The sequence below is a fragment of the Tachypleus tridentatus genome, chromosome 8 (assembly GCF_004210375.1).
Source record: "Tachypleus tridentatus isolate NWPU-2018 chromosome 8, ASM421037v1, whole genome shotgun sequence".
NCBI lineage: Eukaryota > Metazoa > Arthropoda > Merostomata > Xiphosura > Limulidae > Tachypleus > Tachypleus tridentatus.
The window spans coordinates 27,722,783-27,744,710 of record NC_134832.1 but is presented as its reverse complement, the minus strand read 5'-3'; the positions used below and the strand labels follow the sequence as shown (position 1 = coordinate 27,744,710).

The 21,928-nt window shown below is 32.4% G+C and overlaps 1 protein-coding gene and 1 long non-coding RNA gene across 5 annotated transcripts; one reads left to right on the top strand and one right to left on the bottom strand.

Moving 5' to 3' along the window:
• Nucleotides 1-9,880: 9,880 nt before the first annotated feature.
• LOC143222041 (uncharacterized) lies at nt 9,881-15,313 on the top strand. Its single transcript, XR_013011956.1, has 2 exons — nt 9,881-10,078; nt 14,974-15,313. It is a non-coding gene; the product is annotated as an uncharacterized LOC143222041 (long non-coding RNA).
• LOC143222040 (major facilitator superfamily domain-containing protein 3-like) lies at nt 11,561-21,406 on the bottom strand. Of its 4 annotated transcripts, none has more exons than XM_076447871.1 (5): nt 20,919-21,406; nt 19,274-20,051; nt 17,313-17,460; nt 16,292-16,413; nt 11,561-14,131 (listed from the first exon to the last, which is right to left on the bottom strand). In XM_076447871.1, the coding sequence occupies exons 2-5, from the start codon at nt 20,016-20,018 to the stop codon at nt 13,833-13,835; spliced, it is 1,314 nt and encodes a 437-aa protein (XP_076303986.1). In that variant the 5' UTR covers nt 20,019-20,051; nt 20,919-21,406; the 3' UTR covers nt 11,561-13,832. The 4 variants fall into 4 exon arrangements, with proteins under 4 accessions (XP_076303986.1, XP_076303984.1, XP_076303985.1 ...); XM_076447869.1 differs by having other exon boundaries at nt 20,849-21,318; XM_076447870.1 differs by lacking the exon at nt 20,919-21,406 and adding an exon at nt 20,643-20,864.
• Nucleotides 21,407-21,928: the final 522 nt, after the last annotated feature.

The following is a 21,928-nucleotide window of genomic DNA, read 5'->3' as shown; positions in this document are numbered from 1 at the left end:
AGTACCAATTCAATGGAATAACTTCTTTTTTGTGTGAGAGCTAAATTTACTCAACCTATGACAGATGTCCCACCCATCAATACTGCCAAGGTTTTTACCAACCCCAGTGCTTCTATTTGACATACTATTTTATGACCAACAGGAAGAACTTATTTTTAACTTTGTGCCTTAATGGCCCTTTTAAAATTGACTGTTAGATAGTAGAGAATATGGTTCAGTACTTATTGGTAATCACATTGGTGCTTGAGACATTGAATAGTATTTTCTTTACATGAAATAGCTTGAACCAATAATTAACTTATAGTTGCTTTTGGATGTTCTGTTTCATTGTTTTAATTTTTTTTTAACACTGCATATTTGAAAGTTATTTTTCTTTCAATATAAACTTACTGAACAGACATTTGAGGTTAGGTAACTACAAATGCACAAGTCCAAAGCTGCACATGTGAGTACATAAGTGCTTGGTTAGACACCTACCATGAAGTATTACTCTTGAAACATTGAATAAAACTAAATATCATACAAGCCAGGCAATAAAATTATAAAATTAAAATAAATGTAAAAAGGTAAAAATTGGGATTCTGAAGATAATGAAATTGAGATATGGTAGTATATACTTCATTCAATGAAGAAAAGAAAAGGATATACTTTGTTTTATTTAAGATTTTTTTCAAAATTTCTTGATTTTGCTATAGTTGGTCTTTGGGAGAAAGCAGCAGAAAGGATATAAACATGATATTCATATAGAAAGTTATAAAGGTTAAGTGAATGAAGTATGAAAACTAAAATACAAAGAAGTATTTTAGCAATATAAACACGTGGATTTACCACTGATTCACAAATGTACAAAGAAAATGTAGGAATTACTAGTTCTCCAGTATTGCAAAACAATGAAACCCTGATGGTTAAACAGTAATTTAAAAGTAAAAGAATAATTGTTACAGGCTTTTAATAGTGTGAAAGAGGTCAATTTTCTGCCAGTAATGTTGTACTGTGATATAAGAGCTTTTGTGGTGAACTTGATTGTTTTATCATTTAATTTTAACTTTGAATTACCTGGAATATACATTCACGTCATTGCTTTACCATGCATTTTATTAAGTTGTCCAGAAATAAATGTCAGAATTCTCACGATGACATTTAGTAGCTGAATATTGAGTAACTTATCATTGGTTGGTTGGTTTAATTCAATGTTTGTTGCTTACACTTGGACTAAGTTTTGCAACTGTAAAAGAGCATGGACAAGAAGGACTTTCATCTGATTTTCCTCTACAACTTCAAACTTGGAAGAAAAGCAACCAAAACTACAAGGAACATCAACCAGACATTTGGCCATGGATTTGTTACTGAACGTAGAGTTTAGCATTAGTTCCAAAGGTTACAATATGGAGATGAAAGTCTTGAAGACCACAAAGGTCGTGGAAGGAAGCCATCCTTAGATGAAAAAACATTAATGGAAGCAGTTGAGACAGACCCTTGCATAACAGTATGTAAGCTTGCAGAAAAGCTAGGCACAAGCATTTCTAACCACCTGTGTGCGATTGGAAAGATGCAAAAGTTGGATAAGTGGGTTCTGCATGAGTGGATAGAAGATCAACAAAATCGGTGTTATGAGACCTGTCAAGGATGATGCTCCAAAATTTGAATGAGTTTGGAATCAAGGTTCTGCCTCATCCACCTTATTTCCCAGACCTTTCCCCTCCAGATTTTCATTTTTTTCAAGCACTCTGACAACTTTTTGAACAATAAAAGCTTTTAAAACCAGGCAGCTGCAGAAGAAGCTTTTATGGAGTTAATTGACCAAAGAAACTTTGATTTCTACAGCAGGGGCACAAAGAGCATTGTTACATGTTGGCAAAAGTGTGTTGAAGCAAATGGTGCTTACTTTGGTTAAAGCATGTTTTACAACATTGGTTTATACTTTTCCAAACTTTGCAGTTCAAAAATGATACTTATTTTTGGACAACCTAATATTTGCTTTCTGCTATCTAGGGTCTAATGTTTTTCATTTTATGTATTATTATGTGTCTGTATTTAATACTCTTATTTTTGGTTTGTTACTTTCAGCAAGAGAGAAGATAATTTGCTTTATGGCTTTCATGTCCATCTTTTTGTTGCTTGTGCTTTTGCTCCACCAACCTTCTAAAGAATGTTGTTTATCCATGAAGTGATAAATGTCCAACCAGTTTTCTCACTATCTGTGATTTAGAAACTACTTGTGATTATAATGATAAGCTAATGACCACAATGGTCTATAAAAAGATACTGACAGATTTTTTTTCCTTCATTCAGCCTGCATTCTAAATTTTCTGTTTGGGCTGATTTCCCTAGGTCCTAGTGGTACAAGATGTTTATTCCATACTGGCATCTGAGACTTGGTAGTGAGTGTAACACTAATACTGATCATTGGTAGTACATAATATAGGACAGAGTGGATAAAACTGGTAAAACATAAGCAGTTGGTGCTCTTCAGCTGTTTCTTGCTGCAACTTTTAGTACATTGATGCTTTTCCAGTAAGTATATGGATTTACAACACTAAAATCAGAGGTTCGATTTCCCTGGTGGACACTGCTGATAGCTCAATGTGGCTTTACTATAAGAACACTGCTGATTTAAGTGGTTGTGTTTCTCATTTTCTTAATGTGGCTGATAAAGTTGTTCATCAAAGGCTATCTCTAGATACTTAAGTACTCCAATATTTTAGAAGGGCACTGTTTGCAAAGGATAGTGACAAGAAGGGATTAGTTTTTCCTTGAGGTACACTGGTGGTGGTGATGGTGATCCAGTCTGACTGCCAGTTTGCATGCTTCATGATACACAGATAGTGCATCCACACTAACAAAAATTGAAGTCAAATCATTATAGCTAATTTAAAATTACAAAGAGAATTAACTAAATATTTCTTACTGTTAGTCAGTTTGCTATCTGTTATTGTCATTAAGTATCCCAGAATCTCTTAATGTGTTTTATGAAAGTTTTGCTAATTCCTAGGTTACTAACTGTGTAATAATCCCATTGTTTTCAGAATACACTAATTATGCTATCTTGAGAACACATCATGAATAAGTTTGTGTGAAGTTACATATATTTTTTTTCATTGTATTGTTTTACCAAATCATTAAAATTTGTATTGGTATGCTCAGAACTGTAATAATTATACAATGTAACACAAATTTTGTTCCTGGATAGTATGTGTTATTTCTTAATTACTTATGTTGTAGAAGTACAGAAAATGGCCATTATTCCCTTCAAACTCTGCTTTTGTAACCTGGATAACGAAATTTAGATATTAATCTATTTTCTATGTAAAAATGAGCAAATTTGCACATTTTCATTTACATAAGGTGTGAATAAAAGAACATATCAATCAAGATTTACATGTATTTATACTAAAGTTATACAAAAATGTTTAGAAGTGAGTAGTTTTTTGAGATTTGTGATTGTAATGTAAATTACTTTCACATATTAGTCCCCAAATATAGTTTCCCATCATGTTTTCGTTATATGTTCGCAGGTCACAAAAGCAGAGTATGAAGAGAAAAATAGGTCTTTTTGTTACATAATGTTTCAATGTACTTATTGAAGAGCTGAAATAAAATTTGTTAGGCATTGTAGTAAAAACATAACCCAAATACCTTTTTGTATGGATATTCTTTACAATTTGTGTTATATGAAAAAAATGGAGGACTAATGAGGCTTAAACATGAACTATACATCACCAACCATCAAGTAACTTGTATAAAATCAAACAAACCTCAAAATAGCTTATTTTCAATTTAAAAGTATAATAAATTATTCCCATACAGACTTGAATATACTGTGGATCATTAGAAACAACTAATCACATTTTTGTTAGTTTACAGAAGTTGAGTGACCATCAGTCACGTATCTTGAAAAAAACTTGTATTACTATTTTCCATATATAATGCAGTGTTCTCTCACTCTAGAAGATTAGTAATTTCAATGACTAGTTTTTCAGCTTGGTAAACAACTTCATTCAACTTTGAATAACTTAAATGTTTAAATTTAGCTATAACTTAATTTTAATTTGAAATTATGAGAGATTAGTTTAAACTTAATATTGTACATCTTTCTCTGTTTTCAGTAATGATGTATTAAATTTACAGTTATTTTAACTTTGAATGTTATCTACATAATGGTTGTTACAGTATGCATATTTGCATACAGGGTTGCTCGTTGTACAAGACTCGTAGAATGTCAGTCATCTGTACAATCACATCTGACAAAATTCTTTTTTTACTTTGCATTTCCTACCTATTTACTTTTGGAAAAAAATCAGTGGATTGGAAAATGATACAGATTAGGTAAAAAAAAAAAAAAAAATTTGCCCCTGTGACTACAGGACCTATTATTGTAACTGTATTGTCTCTAGATGAGTGTATTTGCCTGTGCTCTTAAGATCTCTTGCATTATTGAGTCGAAGCATCATATTTGAAGATCTTGTAACTTTGAAAAAGAGCTAGGTGCTGAGGAAAAATCACTGTCATAGGTAATTGTCTGGTGTTTGTCAAGGTCCATGACTTCATTCATTTTGCTGCCACAGACATGGGAAGAAAAATTACTATAATCTTGTGTACCCAAAATGGCTTATGCACAGAAAACTTGTATAACTGAGGGTCATCACAGTTTGGTGCATTCTAGTCAGTGTAAGAGTGAATTGGTTTCTGTAGTACTCCTAGGCATTCGCTGGCCAAAGTAATCAAAATCTGGTTGATATAACTCTTAACTGGCATAGATACAAGGTGCTGTGGTGAACAAAATCCACTATCAGCATTCAGAAAGTTGGTTTTAATAAGTAAGATACACAAAACTTGGAAAATCAAATATGTTAATACTGATGTGTTTTTTTTCATTCTAATATTTACAGTAAACATCAGTAGAGATGGTATGTGTAATCATAGCTGTCTCGTTTTTTCAGGGTGTAATGGGACCTTTAGATTTCAAACGTTTTATTCTGAAGAATACTCCTTCACTTCCTACCTTTAGGACGAATTCTCGTTTTGAAATGCATTATGTCTATTCTATAAGAGTCCAAGTATCTGTTAAATAGCGAATTCTGGTTATTTTATTGGGGCAATGCATAGATAAAATAAACGATAAAAGGAATAATATATGAATGAAAAGAAAACTGTAACAAAATAAATACGGTATAGGGGAGGCAGAACTGTTGAGCTTCCGGTTAATTAGTTGTTCTACTTCCCTTATACCATGGGAAGATGCCATCAGTTACCTCTCTAGAGTACTATAATAACTACTCCTAAACAATGTTAAAAAAAAGAGGCTTTTAACTCGAGTAATATTTCATATGTTGTTCTTTACAGACTATGAAATAAATAGGTTTAAGTTTATATTAAGATTTGTAAGCTTATCTAGTTTACGCACAACACCTATTATATTCAACAAAAGTCTCAGGAGATCCAGAAAGAGTAACGGGAAAGTTCTACAATAAAAAAATCTAAATTATTTTTCGTGGATATTTTAGGAGCAATTTTTAACAGCATCAAATTCAAAACAGTAGATATCAGTTTTGTTTTACAATTGGTTTTACCATCACCATTTTAATTGTGCACAATGTCTCTCATACTTCTACAATAATAACTTACAAAAAGGCCTGGCATGGCCAAGCGCGTAAGGCGTGCGACTCGTAATCCGAGGGTCGCGGGTTCGCGCCCGCGTCGTGCTAAACATGCTCGCCCTCCCAGCCGTGGAGGTGTATAATGTGACAGTCAATCCCACTTTTCGTTGGTAAAAGAGTAGCCCAAGAGTTGGCGGTGGGTGGTGATGACTAGCTGCCTTCCCTCTAGTCTTACACTGCTAAATTAGGGACGGCTAGCACAGATAGCCTTCGAGTAGCTTTGTGCGAAATTCCAAAACAAACAAACTTACAAAAAACGAATACCACATCACTTGTGTTAGAAGTATAATAAAAACTAAAACCCCAGAATTATGTTGTTATGTGTAAATGATAACCGTGTGTGTGTGTGTAAATATATACACTGCTGGCCAAAATCTTAAGGCCAATGAACATTAGGATAAGATATGCATTTTGCGTTGTTAGAGTAGAGCTTCGAAAGATGAAAAAAAGAAAATAAAACATTTTTTAGCATTTAATATGGAAAATGTGAACACTATGAAATTAGCCTAAATACTAACTGGTCAAAAGTTTAAGACCATACCAAACAGAAGTCCTAAACAGGGTAGGAAATGCCCAGCAAGAGGTCTCAGTAGTGAGTTGCATGGGCGTCATTGCGAATAATTGCAAGCATTCGCTTTGGCATGGTCGATGTAAGCATTTGCAGAAGGCTGGTTGGAATGTTATTCCAAGTGGTGAAGATGGCTTCACGAAGATCATGCACTGTTTGGAATTGACGTCCATTTCTATGGACTTCCCTTGCCATCCACCCCCAAACATTTTCAATGGGGTTCAGTCCGAGTGAATATGCTGATGGTCCAAAGGAATCACGTTATTCGCCATTTGTCCTGCGGGCATTGTGGATTGCAGCGTTGTCATGCTGAAGGATTCAACCATTTTCACACAAGCGAGGGTCTTCAGTCAATAAGAATGCTCTCTCCAACATGCCAATGTAGCCAGCTGCTGTTTGACGACCCTGTGTAACCTGAAGCTCCATTGTTCCATGGAAGGAGAAAACACCCCAGATCATGATGAAACCTCCTTCTCTGTGTCGTATGGAAAATGTCTCCGGTTGGATATCCTTATCGTGCCAGTAACGTTGGAAGCCATCTGGACCACCCAGGTTAAATTTTTTCTCATCAGAAAACAAAATCTTCTTCCACTTTTCTACGTCCCATGTTTGGTGCTTCTCAGCAAAGTTTAACCGAGCTGTTTCGTGGTGTGGAAGGAGATGTGGCCTTTAAAGTTGTTTATGGTATTTAAAGCCTTTCTCTTGTAGATGCCATTTTATTGTTCTTGTGCTGCATTCTGCGTCCGTAAGGGCCTTAATCTGGTTCGACGATCGGCTTGTGTCTTGCCGGACAACCCGTCGAATCCTCCTGCTCAACGCCGGAGAAATTTTCTTGGGCAGACTACTTTAAATTCTCGTTCCGTATCCTTCAGGGTATTTTAAGAAATTTACAACAGCAGTTTTACTACGCCCAATCTCACCAGCGATGGCACGTTGAGAGAGACCTTGCTTTTGCAGTTCGACAATTCTGCCATGTTCAAATTCTGTCAACTTTTTAGCCTTTGTCATGTTTTTACCCAATGTAACTCAGGGGATGTCAGTGGGAGATGTTAGCAACGCTAATGCTTGAACATAAATGATTATATTTCGTTACGCGTTTACCGATTAACGCTTTGTTTCAGTATGGTCTTAAACTTTTGACCAGCTAGTATTTCGGCTAATTTCATAATGTTTACATTTTCGCTATTAAATGCTAAAAAAGTTTTTAATTTTTATTTTCCCTTTTCTTATTTTCATCTTTTGAAGCTCTATATAAATAAGTGGTTGAGTTTAACAATGCAAAATTTATATATTTTTTCTTTATGTTCATTGGCTTTAAGATTTTGGCCATCAGTTTATATAAAGAAATCGCGACGATTTCTGTAGTAGTAAATATCATCCGTGAAGGACCTCGTATAATGTAATTTCAAAGTACATATTTTAATTGTTTGTTTCAGAGCAAAATTACATTGATCTTTCTGTTGTATCTATTACAGAGAATCAAAGCCCAGATCTTAGCGATTTAAATCTTTAAACTTACCCATGACCTGGCTTACTAGGGAAGAAGGGCTTTTATTTTAAATATAAACACCAATTCATCTATCACTGTTATGTTGTCATCAAGCGCTCCTTCTTGTAATATTAGAATTTGTTTGTTTGTTTGTTTTGGAATTTCGCACAAAGCTACTCGAGGGCTATCTGTGCTAGCCGTCCCTAATTTAGCAGTGTAAGACTAGAGGGAAGGCAGCTAGTCATCACCACCCACCGCCAACTCTTGGGCTACTCTTTTACCAACGAATAGTGGGATTGACCGTCACATTATACACCCCCACGGCTGGGAGGGCGAGCATGTTTAGCGCGATGGGGGCGCGAACCCGCGAATTACGAGTCGCACGCCTTACGCGCTAGGCCATGCCGGGCCATAATATTAGAAAGAAGTAATTTAATACGAACGTCGATTTTTATTATAATTTTAAACATTATTCTCAGCAAAGTATTAATGTTTCTAATAGTTTTGTTGGTTCATAGCAAAATTTATCATTAATAACATTAAAACCATTCGAAGAAGGCACAAAATATGTGTGGTAATTTGAAGAAATACACATTTTGTTTTTATAACAAAGTAAGAATATGTCAGACATCTCTCCCTCAAATACGCGGTATAATAATTATTTACTTAACAGTCGCATGGAAGATTCTCATCAAGATATTTGTGGTTACTTTGATATTCCTTGTGTTGTGCTCTCTTAATTTAAATATTATAATTCAGCGTTTTCATTCACCAAATTATATCATACAAACTATCAGCTAATATTTGACAGATAAGGTTCTCGTGAAGACTTAAATGTCTGCACCCTCCCCAATGGTACAGCGGGAAGTCTGCAAGCTTACGACACCAAAAATACCGTTTCGATACCCTCTGTGGGCAGAATACAGATAACCCATTATGTAACTTTGTGATTAAAAGCAACTAAATCAAATCCTAGAGGGAAAGTCTGAGTGACTTCCGATCCCGACAATGACTTGAGGGAATTTAATTAGTGTGTCCCTTTAGGCTGAGTTTGTCAATTTTTCAGTCTCGCATTCAAAGTTAATGATTTTAGTAAAAGTGTAGGAAAGTGTCCATCTTGGGTGGAGTTGGTTTATCTTCTTGTCTGATGATCAAGCAAATTACTCTCGTGATGGTGCGAGGAAATGTAAGAAAGAAATGTATCCAAATTGGATTGAATTGGTCCATCTTCTAGACTGATAATAAATTCAGGGTTTTTCTAACAGGGACAATGTAAAAAAAAAATGTCCAGCCAGAATGTGCTAGGTTAATCCATCTTTCAACCAGGTGATAAAATCTTGTTTATTCCTGGGAAAATTCATATATTTTTGATACTTTTTATTCATAACTGTAAAATAGGCCCGGCATGGCAAGGTAGTTAAGGTGCTCAACTCGTAATCTGAGTGTCGCGGCTTCAAATCCCCATCACACCAAACATGCTCGCCCTTTCAGCCGTGGAGGCGCTATAATGTGACGGTCAATCCTACTATTTGCTGGTAAAAAAGTAGCCCAAGAGTTGGTGGTGGATGGTAATGACTAAATGCTTTCCCTCTAGTCTTACGCTGAAAAATTAGAGGAAACTAGCGCAGATAGCCCTCGTGTAGGTTTGCGCGAAATTCAAAAACAAATAAACACTCTACAAGTCTGCAGACGTGGAATATTTTTTCTTTTGCTGGATTTTGTACTCGTTCTCTAAGATTTGACTTGATGTTATGATTAGTGAATAAACGTATTTGCTTGCTTGTTAGTTTTATTTAAACGTTCATATTTCTTATAGTTCAATTTTAAATAATTCCTTTCCAGGGCCGTGCAAAGAATTTAAATCTGACTGCTATTGGAGTGACACGTTAATTACATTCATATTATATATATAATATTTATACACCATATACATATAATTATATTAAAAAATGACCGAATACGTACGTATAGCTATTTGTGGGCCCAGGCCTCTACCTGCTCTTGTTTATTTACACATCCTCTTTCTTTTTGTTAATGTAGATTTATTTATAAAGTTTAATTTATATTCTCGGTTTTTTCTGCATTTCAAATCCATTTGATTTTTTATCTGCTTTTCCTCTTTTATATTCAGTCTTTACTGGTTTATTTCATCAACCCCTAGTGGCGAGAATATCAGTACCTAATAGCATATACTCATGCACATAAATGTAAATAATTACATGTTTAGCTAAGTCTACACATATTAGGTTGATGTGGTCAAATACATATTTTAATACGTAAATTTTAAAATAATTGCTGAAGCATTGATACATTCCTACCTTCGAGTGAGTAACAAACGACAAAAACTCCTCCAATGGCTCAGTGGTAAGTCTAAAGGCTTAACGTCAAAATAGGGTTTCGATGCCCATAACATAACTGGATATCTGCGTTTTCCAATAGACAATCATCCGAAACGTTGCAATACTTAAAAATTCCACCTGTAAAATTAGTAGTTTTAATTATTATCGATTTTGATTAAACTTGGCTGTGATGTTAAAAGTGTATTTTTTTGTCTCACAATGTCTTTTTAGAAATTAAATATTTTATGTTCCAGATGTGCTGTTGACAAATTTTTAAAAACAAAATTGAGTAAATTTGATTTACTTGCATGCTTGTTTATTTGAAGCTAAGCAAAGATATATCTGTGCTTTGCCCAACATAGGTGTGAAAACCTGGTTTCTAGCATTGTAAGTCTGGATACATGCAACTACAATGTATATTAATCATACTTGAAAAAAACTCTTGACTGGTTGGTTAGTTACTCTTTGAGGAATACGTTTCAAGATGCATTAGTTCTATAGAAAAAAACATTACACCTTGTTTTTATGCTACCATAAGTTTATCACTGCATGATTGCAAAATATTGTTCCAAACGTCCTGTACTGTTCTTCACAATTGAGCCAAGTTGTTTAGTTGCTGTTTGAACTTCCCAGTTTTCATATAAACCCGTACAATTGTAGCAGGGCTGTTTGTAGGTCAACCCAAGATTGAGTATGTTCTTCATTAGCCTTTTTTCAATGTTTAATTTGCATATTTAAAACTCTTGCTCAGAAATGAATTCCTGCACAACAACCCAATAAATCTTTATTTTAAGAAAATGACTAAAGGATAATAATTTGACTGTAGATGTTATACATTGAACAAACAACTATGATTTTACTCAACAATTTTAAACATCACCTTTCTCCAGCTTTTCTCATCTGATAGTTTTAAGCCATGTGCCTATTTCACCTTTTTGGTTTGGTAATGTCTCTTAAGCAGTGATTGTTGAGTAGTTGCACATCTTTATCTTACTGTTCTTGAGGTAACATTTACACATGTACTTACTTATAGTCATATCAAGATTTCTACATGTAACAAGCATACTCTGAGTTACTTCTGATGAGTTTGGGTTTTCTACATTGCCTGTTTCTAGTTTTAGATGTCCTCTTCAAGGTTTCGACTAAAACATAACATTTTACTTCATTCTCAGCCTTCAATAGCAAAACAATGATTTTTACATATTTGTAATGCGGCATTTCTGTTTTGGCACCCATGAGCATTCACAACACGAATGCTAGGTGTATTATGACTATCTATACTTTCATACTGGCATGACACTGATTGGTTGGATAACAACCACATTGTAAACTATCAGACAATGACAGTATTATAATGCTATTTACCTTTGTAAGAAAGAGAGGAAAGAATCCCATAATATTTTATACTCATATTCACTGTTTATATAAGTTATTTTCAATAATGTGTTATCTCAGTATTTAGCTTACAAAGAAGTTACAGACAAATAAAAAGTAGGCCATATGAATGTTAAATTACATAATACTTCTTTATTTCCACAAAAAAATGGTATAATATTTTGGTTATTCTTGCAGTGTGGTTTGTTCAATATATATATTGAAATTTCAACATAAATTATGATATTTTCCCTTCAAATTATCAACTTGTTTACATACAATCCACTACCTGTAAACTAATATAATAAATTATATTAAGTAACTTTTTCTGTGTCGAGAAATGCCAAAAAAATAAAATAAAAAAATCATACTGATAAAAATTACTCGTAATGTCAAATACATATAAAATAAGTAATGGGGTTACTTACAATATCAGTGGTACTTGTTTACATTTTTATGCGACTTGTATGTTATTATAGATCCTGTGATTAATAAAAATGCAACTTCAACACCTATTATATTTCACTCTTTTTCTCCAGTCAAATATATGAAACAGCCAATGAGAATGTTTTAACTACCAGTTGATTTACTAAGTGAGCTTATGATTATGCTTTAAACTTCTTAATACACTTACCAATGAGACTGAGTTAGCTGTTCTTCATTAAAACCTGCATTGTGCCAATAACAATACTTTCCAATTGATCTTATACATTGGGTATTTTTTTAGACTTATTAACATTAAATGCTTTCTTGATATGCTCAAGATAAACTCTGAAATAACGATACATGGTGAAGAATGTTATTGGCTCCATGTTACATGTGACCTTGTGCATTGATCTGGAATCTTAATAATAATACTGTAATGAGTGACATAAACAGTAGTCCTATAAACCTCTTGTTAACATAGTAGATCCCCAAGATGTCAGAGAAATGGTACCGCTTATAGCCTTCAGTATACATGAAAATATCTCATGTTCACAATGAGAGGCCATATTTCTAAAATAATATAAAAAAATTGAATATGCAGAGTAGTATCTAATTAATTTCTAAAAGATGACATAAACTAAATTTTAATTTTTGATATCAACATCAAAAGAAGTTTGTGTGTTTTAAAATTTGTTCCCAGAATTGTGCATTGCTGTGAAAATGTATTCCAAATTTCAACCATTCAGTACAGACCACCTGTCTGAATAATACAAAAACAACAACAACAAAGTAATCATAGGGTAATTAAGATAATATTTTGTGTACATTACTTCATCCTTTCTCATTTATGTCTTTAAAAGTGTTTTTTGTGCCAAGACATTGTTATGAAAATACCCTTAGTTGGCTCTAGTCTGTTTCTCTACAGCATACCTTTTACCTGAATGATTTCCACCATCTTTCTTTTTTTATGATCTAGAAATCAGTGAAAGAAGCAACTTGGTGTTAACTTGTTTGTACACACTAGGGCACAACTCTAGAAAATGTTGTATTTCTTATATTTGGACCTTATTGTTGGATAACCATGCAACAAAACACGTAATAAATGCTACAAAATTAATATGCAAATAACTTGCACTGAATCTGTTCTAGGATGATAAGCCAATAAATCTATTAGCTGGACTGCTGCAATGTTGAACACCTTATACCTGGATAACCATGCAACATCACACTTAACAACCTGATAAATGCTATTAAATTAGTGTATAAGTCACTTGTATTGAATGCAGGGGCGTAGATTTTTTACATCCGATGAGGGGGGATGATTTTTGTAACCACTTATGTGGACTGTTCAATTTGCAAATTGGTAATCTCTGATTATGTGAACCTGAAAGCTGGAAACATGCAGTCACAGAGTAATCTTGTTGCTATGATACTTGGATGTATACTTAGGCCTACTGACTGATACATACGAAGTTACAAACTATAACTTAGATCGAAAAGCTTAGAAGCACGCCTATATTAAAGATGTACATTTTGGCTACTGAAAAAGCCTACATCTAGGCCTAATTATGTAATTCAATTGGTAAGAATCACAAGGACAAACAAACAATTTGTAGGCCTGTGATGCAATAAAACAATTCAACAGACCAAACTGTAGGGGGGGAATGATTGTATGCACCATACCCCCACCTAAAATGAAGGGAGGTGTATACCCCCAGGATCTATGCCCCTGATTGAATGTGTTCCAGTTTGATGAATCTTCTCTAATCTAATGACCAAACTTCCACAATTTTTAACACCTTGTGAAACATTCTTCACTTTGAAAAGTATTTAGCTTATTACCTTTGTAAACATATTTGTCTTACTTTTTTTAATTAGAAACACATGATGTCTCTTTTTGCTCCATAATTATTTATTAACTGATATATTTCAATAGCATTTTCAATGAGATTATTTCTGGGGAAATCTCAAGTAATGAATTATGAGTATTTATTTCTTTCCTCTTTAATAGGAATCTCAGGAACAATAATGGCAGTCCCTAAACTTAACAATACAAAAACAAAATAAATAGCACTTAATCCAAAAGTATCTATTAACATTCCACTCAAAGAAGAAAATACTAGTTTCCCTGCAACTTCTAATGATGCTAATATAGTATAGTGTGTTGCCTGGACCACTTGCAGTGCCCCCTGGGAACAAATCATCATTATGGTGAAGGCAGCTGCTGTTGCTATTCCAGCTGCAAACTGAAGAATACATAGTGACAGTAAACTAGAATCTGAAATAAGAAAACATATAGAATTTTATTTTTAAAAAAGTAATGAAATCACATTATAAAATACTTAGAAAAGGTCAGTGATTTCATAAAAGCAACACTTGTGATCTTTATATGACTTATTAATAAACAATATAACAAAACACAAAAAGTATTGCACTGAAGTAATAAGAAAAACAGTAAGCTTACTTTACTTAGTTGTGTATGAAAAATGTTTGATGAAATAATCAACTATTTTAAATTTCTCTTTGGTGAAAGTTTTTTAGAAATTACAGTTTCTATTACGAGTTTGGTGACCACTTACAAGAGACTTAGATTCAATGAGTTTAGTTTGGCTTTAGCTACACTACTGTACCTAGACTAATTTAAAGGAAACTAATAACTGTATTAATATCTTTGATTACATATTAATACTTTCCTTTTATAGAAATACAATATAGAAAGGTTGAACAAGTTATATCAAAACAATTTTGGAGAGTCACCATTCTCCCCTAAATACTTTCCATAATCCATCTTGTTTACAAGTATGATGGCTTCTTAGTGTTTGTTTTAAAGGTTTGACCATAGAGAAGAAGTTCACAGGATTGTGTCCAACAACTTTACCAGTATTTCATTTTTTCTGCTGCTGCTTAGGGTATAAACCAACAGTAGGATGGACCACATATTTTCAGCAACAGTTTGTGAAATCTGAATTCTCAGATTCACAGTCTAGACAAACTAATCACTAGTCAGACTCAGCCCTATCTGCTTTAAAATTAAAATGCTTATTTTAACATTTGATATTATATTATATGACAAGTTTATTTTATTTTGCATCACTGCACTTGACTGCACTTTCCAATCAGAGAAAAGGAGAGGAGGTATGAGGGAAGGTGGAACAGCATCATGGCCAATTACTGCTGGTCATTGAAATAAGATGTTCCAGATGCAATACATAAAAGAAAGATCACAGCACAGAGTTTTGAGAGTAAAAGACATAGATTTCACACAAATAATCAGAATAGGTGAGGATGCATATTCATTTGACATTAACATTCTTCCCTTTTCTTCAGTTTCTTTATATTTTTGTTAATTTTTGTTCATTGTTGTAAATGAAATAATAATTTGATATAAGTAAGAGTTTTATCTTTCCCAATTTGTAGCAAATTCTTATGTGACAGAAAAAATAAATATTTTCAAAATCTACATAGCTGAATTATAAAAATTTGTTATTAAAATCAAAACAACTTTCATGAAGTTTAAATTTGAGGAAGTGTTATTAATGATATTTTTGTCATGCATATATTATTAGGGTTCTTGTAACCCCATTGATAATTCTAAATATAAATTTTTTTTAAAAAACAATCTATTTGTGATAAGTCGCAAATAATATTAGAGCATTATTAAATAGTAATTCTATTATTTACAAAACAAACATACATTTAGATGTTGACCAACAGTACAAACAAATTATGCCATAGGTTTATTTGAAAAGGAAGTGTAAATAAACCACCTATGTCAAAGTGTTTTTAAAGTAGAAAGTTTATATCTTTTAAAATTAAACTATGAGTGAATCTAAAATAATTTTCCAATAGTGCTTGTAAAATATCAAAACTCTTTAACAATCAACTGTAAGACCAGGGATATATTTTCTTTAAAAATTGATTGATTAAATATTAAAGAATATTTATATTTATAAGAAAGCAGAATGATAAACTGCAAGAGCTGTCTAGTAAAAAGCGAGTTAAAAGTATAAGAAAAACAATGTAACACTTTCACATTTCTTAAAAAGTTAAAACACAATCATAAATACAAAATTAAGATGGTTTTATTTTAGTAGACTAAATTACTCACTATAATATTCAGCAGATTATCAATAATTGCAGTGTTTTTTTGTAGATAGTTAACAGTGTCATCACTAAATATACAATGCAGAATTTCAGTGTTTAACGATACATTTTTGTGTAACGGCGAATTCAATTTCTTAACATATGTTTCCTGTTATAACTAATGAGCATGGTTAAATAGTTGCATGCTCAAGTGTGTATCAAACAGCTTATCTTTATTAAATTAAAGCTTAAGTAAAAAATTATAGTTGGTAACATCCAAATTATAAATGTTGAACAAAATGAGGTTAAAAGAGAAAGCTCTGCAGACACAAAACAATAAAATGTAGTGACTTACAGTGTACAATCCAGTGAACTGCAGGTGAAGAAAACTGACTCCAGAACAGAATCAAAAGCAGTTGAAAGATCACAGGTACTATACGGAACCAACAGGAAAACTTCAGAACCTTGGATGTAAACCTAAAGTTGGATTTGTATTAAAATACATCACACTTAATGGAAAAAGTACACACACCAAGCAAGATAAATCAGCCTTCTCTTATACATAGATGATCCCACATAATCTATAGCCCAGCTGTTTGAAGAATTACATTATGAACTGATGCACAATGGTACCTAAAACTCTTGATGAATACAAAAATAAAATCAATAAAACTTGATTTATCTACAACTCTGTTTATTACAGCAAACATTATTGCCCTCTTTGTGAACTCAAATAATTTTCAGACTTATATATTAATTAATATCAGGAAATAAACCACCAAATACTTAAAAAGTGATAATAAATAGGGCATTCTTAGTTATTTCATTTTTCCCAACTGGTTCAATTTGTTTATGTTAAGCAGAAAGCTACACAGTGGGCTATTTGTCTAAACCCACCACAGGTACTGAAACCCAGGTTTAAGCCTTCAGACTTATCACTGAACCACTAGGGGTGTTCAGCTTGATGATCACTTTTAAGTAATGCAATCCATATTAAATATACTGTTGCAAACAAGCTCACAGCTGCATTAAAAAACACTTGCCTTCTGAAAATTTATTTAATGAAGAAGAGAAAATATAGTCTCATGTGAATATCTTTAGAAATCACTTACAGGAATAATAATTGTTCAAGAAAAAGAATTACTGTTTTATTCCAGAGTTACGAATGTCTCTATTTATTTGTTTGTTCTGACTTCTAATCATTTTATAAAACAAAAACATGATTTTTAACCCACCCTCATAAACTGCCTTCAAGCCTAGTCTGTTATTACTGGCTAGTTTAAAATTCGAATTAAATGGTCTTTTATATACATTTAAGCCTGGTATATCCCTAAGTAACCTGATCATTAACATTTTTATTTTATTGAAAACTACACCTTTTCTCAGATAACAGAATGCCACCTAAAGCTGACCCAGTCAGCGAGCCAATTTGTCCAATCATGCCATTCCACAATCCAACAGTTTTGGTAGGAACACCTTCATCCACCAGAAAAAGAGGAAATGATGAAAGAGCTCCTCTCTCACCTGTCAAAACAAACTATTTAAAAAATAATAGAAAACAACAAAACAAAACTCAATTGTCATTTCAGCAGCACTAAAATAATAAACTTTTTGCTCACCTAGTAAACCAAAAACAAAGTTATATGTGAAATAATGTAGCTAAATATGTATCTCATACTTTTAATGAATGCTATGCGTAACTCTGCATATGCATGTATGGTACCTAATTACGAGTTTCATTAACAATATTGCAGTCTAGGTTATGTCATATTATTTAGGCAGTACTGCAGAAATAAAAAATTACACTATTTTGAAAAAAGACCAATATTACATGCTACAAATCTAAATGTATGAAAGTTTTGTCAAATTGTTTTTGTGCAAAGCTACTCAATGAACACTCAATCCCTTTCACTTTGGGTAAATCAGCATTCAATGGAAAGGTTTCAGAAGTTTAAAACTTTGCTACTAATACTTATCTTTTTAAAGGGATTATAAGAGTTACTCTGGAAATTATTCTTACTTCTCTAATGGCAAACCACTCAGTGAACTATGATACAGTAAATGAAAGATCTTGCCCTATTAACTTCTTAAGATTTCAGTTATCTGGATGATTTGAAAAACATGAATTTGGCATACTTATATACATCTTTATTATGTATAATAAAGCATTGTTTCCAGTTATTTTATGTTTTAATATTTAATATATTAAATACAGTTTTACCTCATTAACTGTGTATATGTTGTCTGAAAATGTTAATAAATAAAATAAATTATGAACTTTTGAGTAAAGGAAAAGAAAAATACGTAATAATATGTCAACCACACTAAATTTGCCATATGTAGTGTCAACATGATATTTCTCCCAATATTAGGGCTCATCAGACTGTTGGGATATAACAAAATATAGTAGTTATGATGTTGAAAATATACACGTTCTTTTAACATTCACACAAAGATTTATTAAATTACAGGGATTTTTTACTCAGTAATTAGAAAATTAACTTCAATATATATAAATATCTATATTCTAATTTATGTTGTATTTTCGAGTAAAAACGTATTTTAGTACAAGTATTAGATAGCAAGACCTAATAATCACAGAAAATTTCCTTATGAAATCGTGAGAGTAATTCTGGATCTCATAACTTAAATGAGTTTCCCACTACGTGTGGAAAGAAGTGAGACTGAAGTAATACAAGGTCACAAACTCTTTAAATTTTGTAGAACCTAAAAATAACAACAATAAACTGAGGTTAAAATTCATAATTTTACAGGACTTTTATAAAATACAATTGCTATTTTCCTATTTTAAACACATTTCACTTATAACTGCCACTTCACATTAAATTTCAGTCAATATTAATCGCAACTTTTATTATAACTTTCCACATATGTGTAGAGCAATAAAAAAAACAAAAAACTATACATACTGTATAGGGTTTCTATATATATCAGTTACATTGACTGGATTGCACATGAGTCTTGAACTCTTAATACTGAGTACAAGTAAATGCATAAATGATCTTGCTAATCTGTAAGATGAGAAGTTAAACATAGTAATTTCAAAATTCCAACTACAAAAGACTGAATAACTGACAATAAAATGTTTTGTTTCTTATATAATTTCTACATTTTAAAAATGTAAGGCTGTTTTTGTGATATTTGTCACAAATTAAGATCATGAGAGAAACAAAATTCAACTTTCCATCTTCTCTAGTTAGTTAGTATTTATAAAAATATTATGATTATTTTTATAAAAACTAAAAAATGAAAGTGAAAAAATTGTTAGTACTTCAATTTGAATTTGACAGCAAGATTTGTACCCATATTAACTTACCAAGTTTGTAAACTATCACAAAAACAGCTACTTTCCAAGTATGTGGAGTCCTAAAGGCTTCCTTAAATACTCTTTTCCAGTTTAATTGTTCACCTCTTCTGTCAGACACTTGAATATTTTCTTTTAATTCTATCTCCTCTTTCTTTTTATAAAGTCTTTCAATATTAATAGGTTTTTTTTCAATATGTTTCAAGCCTTGTTTTTCCATTAGTATGCAGAAGGCTAGAAGTGTTAAACAGTACATTATCCCAAGTAAACCAAATGCTCCCTGTAACCCCCAATATATCTGAACCCAGAAAAGAACCCCTCCTCCAAACAAGGCTCCCAGCTTGTAGCCAATAATTTGAGCTGAGTTTCCTTGCCCAATATCCTTGTCTGTCAACATTTGAAGAGCCAAACCATCCACAGCAACATCCTGGGTGGCAGAGAAAAAGTTAAAAAAGAATAATATAACACTCAAGCTTAAAAAGTTTTCTTGTGAAATAAAAGAACTCAGAAATGATAATACTATGAGACAAATCAGACTGGTATGAGTCCAAAATGACTTAGTTTGAAATAAGTCCATTGCTGGAGCCAAAAATGCTTTAAGAAGCCATGGAAGTAGCAAGAGTTTCATCAGTGTAAGGTTAGTGTAGGATAGTCCTCTGGAACGAAGATAGATTGGCAAAAACTTGTCCTGAAATCCATATGGTAATCCTTGTACATAGTACAACATCCCTAAAAGTAGTATCTTTATAACTGTCATTCCAGATAGTTATGCATGAACTTAACAAAATTCCTAGAAAAAACAACAACATTTAAGTATACTTACAATAATACATATATATATATATAAATTAAAATACCCTCCCAAGAGTGAATGCACAATAACAGTTTTTAAGGGCTACATAGCCACTTTTTGCCCAAATACAATACAAAATACATATTGCAATGTTAGTGTTATTAATATACTTTTCTCTCATTTCACCAAGTAATAATACAAAACTAAGCCACAATTAAATTTTATTTTTTCAGAAAAAGATTTCAAAAGAAAGAAAATATTTCACACAGCAGTTTATTTACTGATGAATTATCACAGATATATATCCATATCATATACAGACGTTGTAAGCAATGATGCATAGTTCACGCACCTAACACGCCATTTTATCAATGCCATATCTTCCAATATTATTAATACATAGTTTACCTTAGATATGTTTGAAAACTTTTCTATTCATGTTGTAATTAATAGTAATAAAACTAAATGTATTTACACTGAAAAACACCTAAAAGTAACTAATTTATTAACTCGAAGTATTCTGAACTTGTTTCTGAAAGAGATCAGTCATAACTGACCAATAAAAACTTCGCGCCCATTGTTTCATACCTTTGAGAAAAGTAACTGAAGTTCCACGTTTGAATTAATTGTGAATCAAAATATACATCATTTCTCTTATTTTCCATGTGCACCATAGGCCTAACATAAAATATATGAATAAATATTTTAATTTCTATTTCTAATATTCTCGTTACAAACTTTTAAACAGAATGAGTGCGAGTACACACTGTGAACACATATCGTTTGACCAGTACCTTGTTCGCAGTTATAACCACACCCTCTGGACCCCTTATCCTAAGAATTTTGAAGTCAGTCGATATTTACCTTTGAATGTGGACTTTCAGTATTTAATGTCAACTTTTAGCCAGATTAATTTTTATTTTATTGAATTGCCAATTATTTTCCTGCTTTGTTCCATTTTCGCTATGATGGATTCACATTTGCTCCAGGACACACAGGATTATCACTAAGTGAGAGACATGATTTTTTTAAAGATACGGAGTTCCATATTAATGTTTATAATTAGTGAGATCAAGGATAAAGACATATTTCTTGCCAAAGTGTCTGCTTTAGGAGAACTTGTTGAATTAGTCAGAGAGTTGGCACTAATTTATCCAAGGCTAAGCTATCAACAATGGTTAAGAAAGGCCCTTATGCCACTGAGAAGTTCAGAAAAATTTCCCGCATTGGATTATCAGAGCTGTAATCATAATATCTGGCAGATTCAAACCTTTACCACGCTGGCTACCACAAGACCCACCGGTGGGTCGTAATAATCTTCCAGTAAGGCCCACACGGCACACCGGAGAGTCGTGCTCTATTTTATTTTTAATGGGGCACTTATTAGCTGAAACATAATATATACAGATGAGAGTGGGACATCAGGACAACATTTCTTTTCTAATTCCACCTATTTTTTCTAAAGTTTATATGTTTTATTAACCTGATAGTTATATATAGTATATAAAAATAGACTAAGCAAATAACTTTATTTAGACATAAATGGATACAATAACAAATAATTAATTTTGCAACAAAATTGTTATTTTGACAGAGTGAATGAAGAAAAAGCATAAAAAAGAATTTTTAAAACGAAATGTTATGTAAATATTCCAGCATACTGTTTCCAATAGATATTAGAAAAATAAATCAGTTCACCATGAAAATAAAAATAATGAATAGTAAGAAAGCAGTAGATAGTGACAGTCATTATTATTGGTATAATTTGAAGTTATATGACCTAATGTCTTTTATTAAAACAAGTAATGCATAGATCAGGGCGATCTTCACATTCATCACAGTGTGTGCGAACTTTTTTGGTCTTTCTGTCTACT

Coding starts and splice junctions, on each gene's coding strand:
- LOC143222040 (XM_076447871.1), bottom strand. CDS start 20,018: ATGACAGTTATAAAGATACTACTTTTAGGGATGTTGTACTATGTACAA. Junction 17,461..19,273: donor TGTGATAGTTTACAAACTTG/GTAAGTTAATAT, acceptor TTGTTTTGACAG/GTGAGAGAGGAGCTCTTTCA. Junction 14,132..16,291: donor AGTTCACTGGATTGTACACT/GTAAGTCACTAC, acceptor TTCTTATTTCAG/ATTCTAGTTTACTGTCACTA.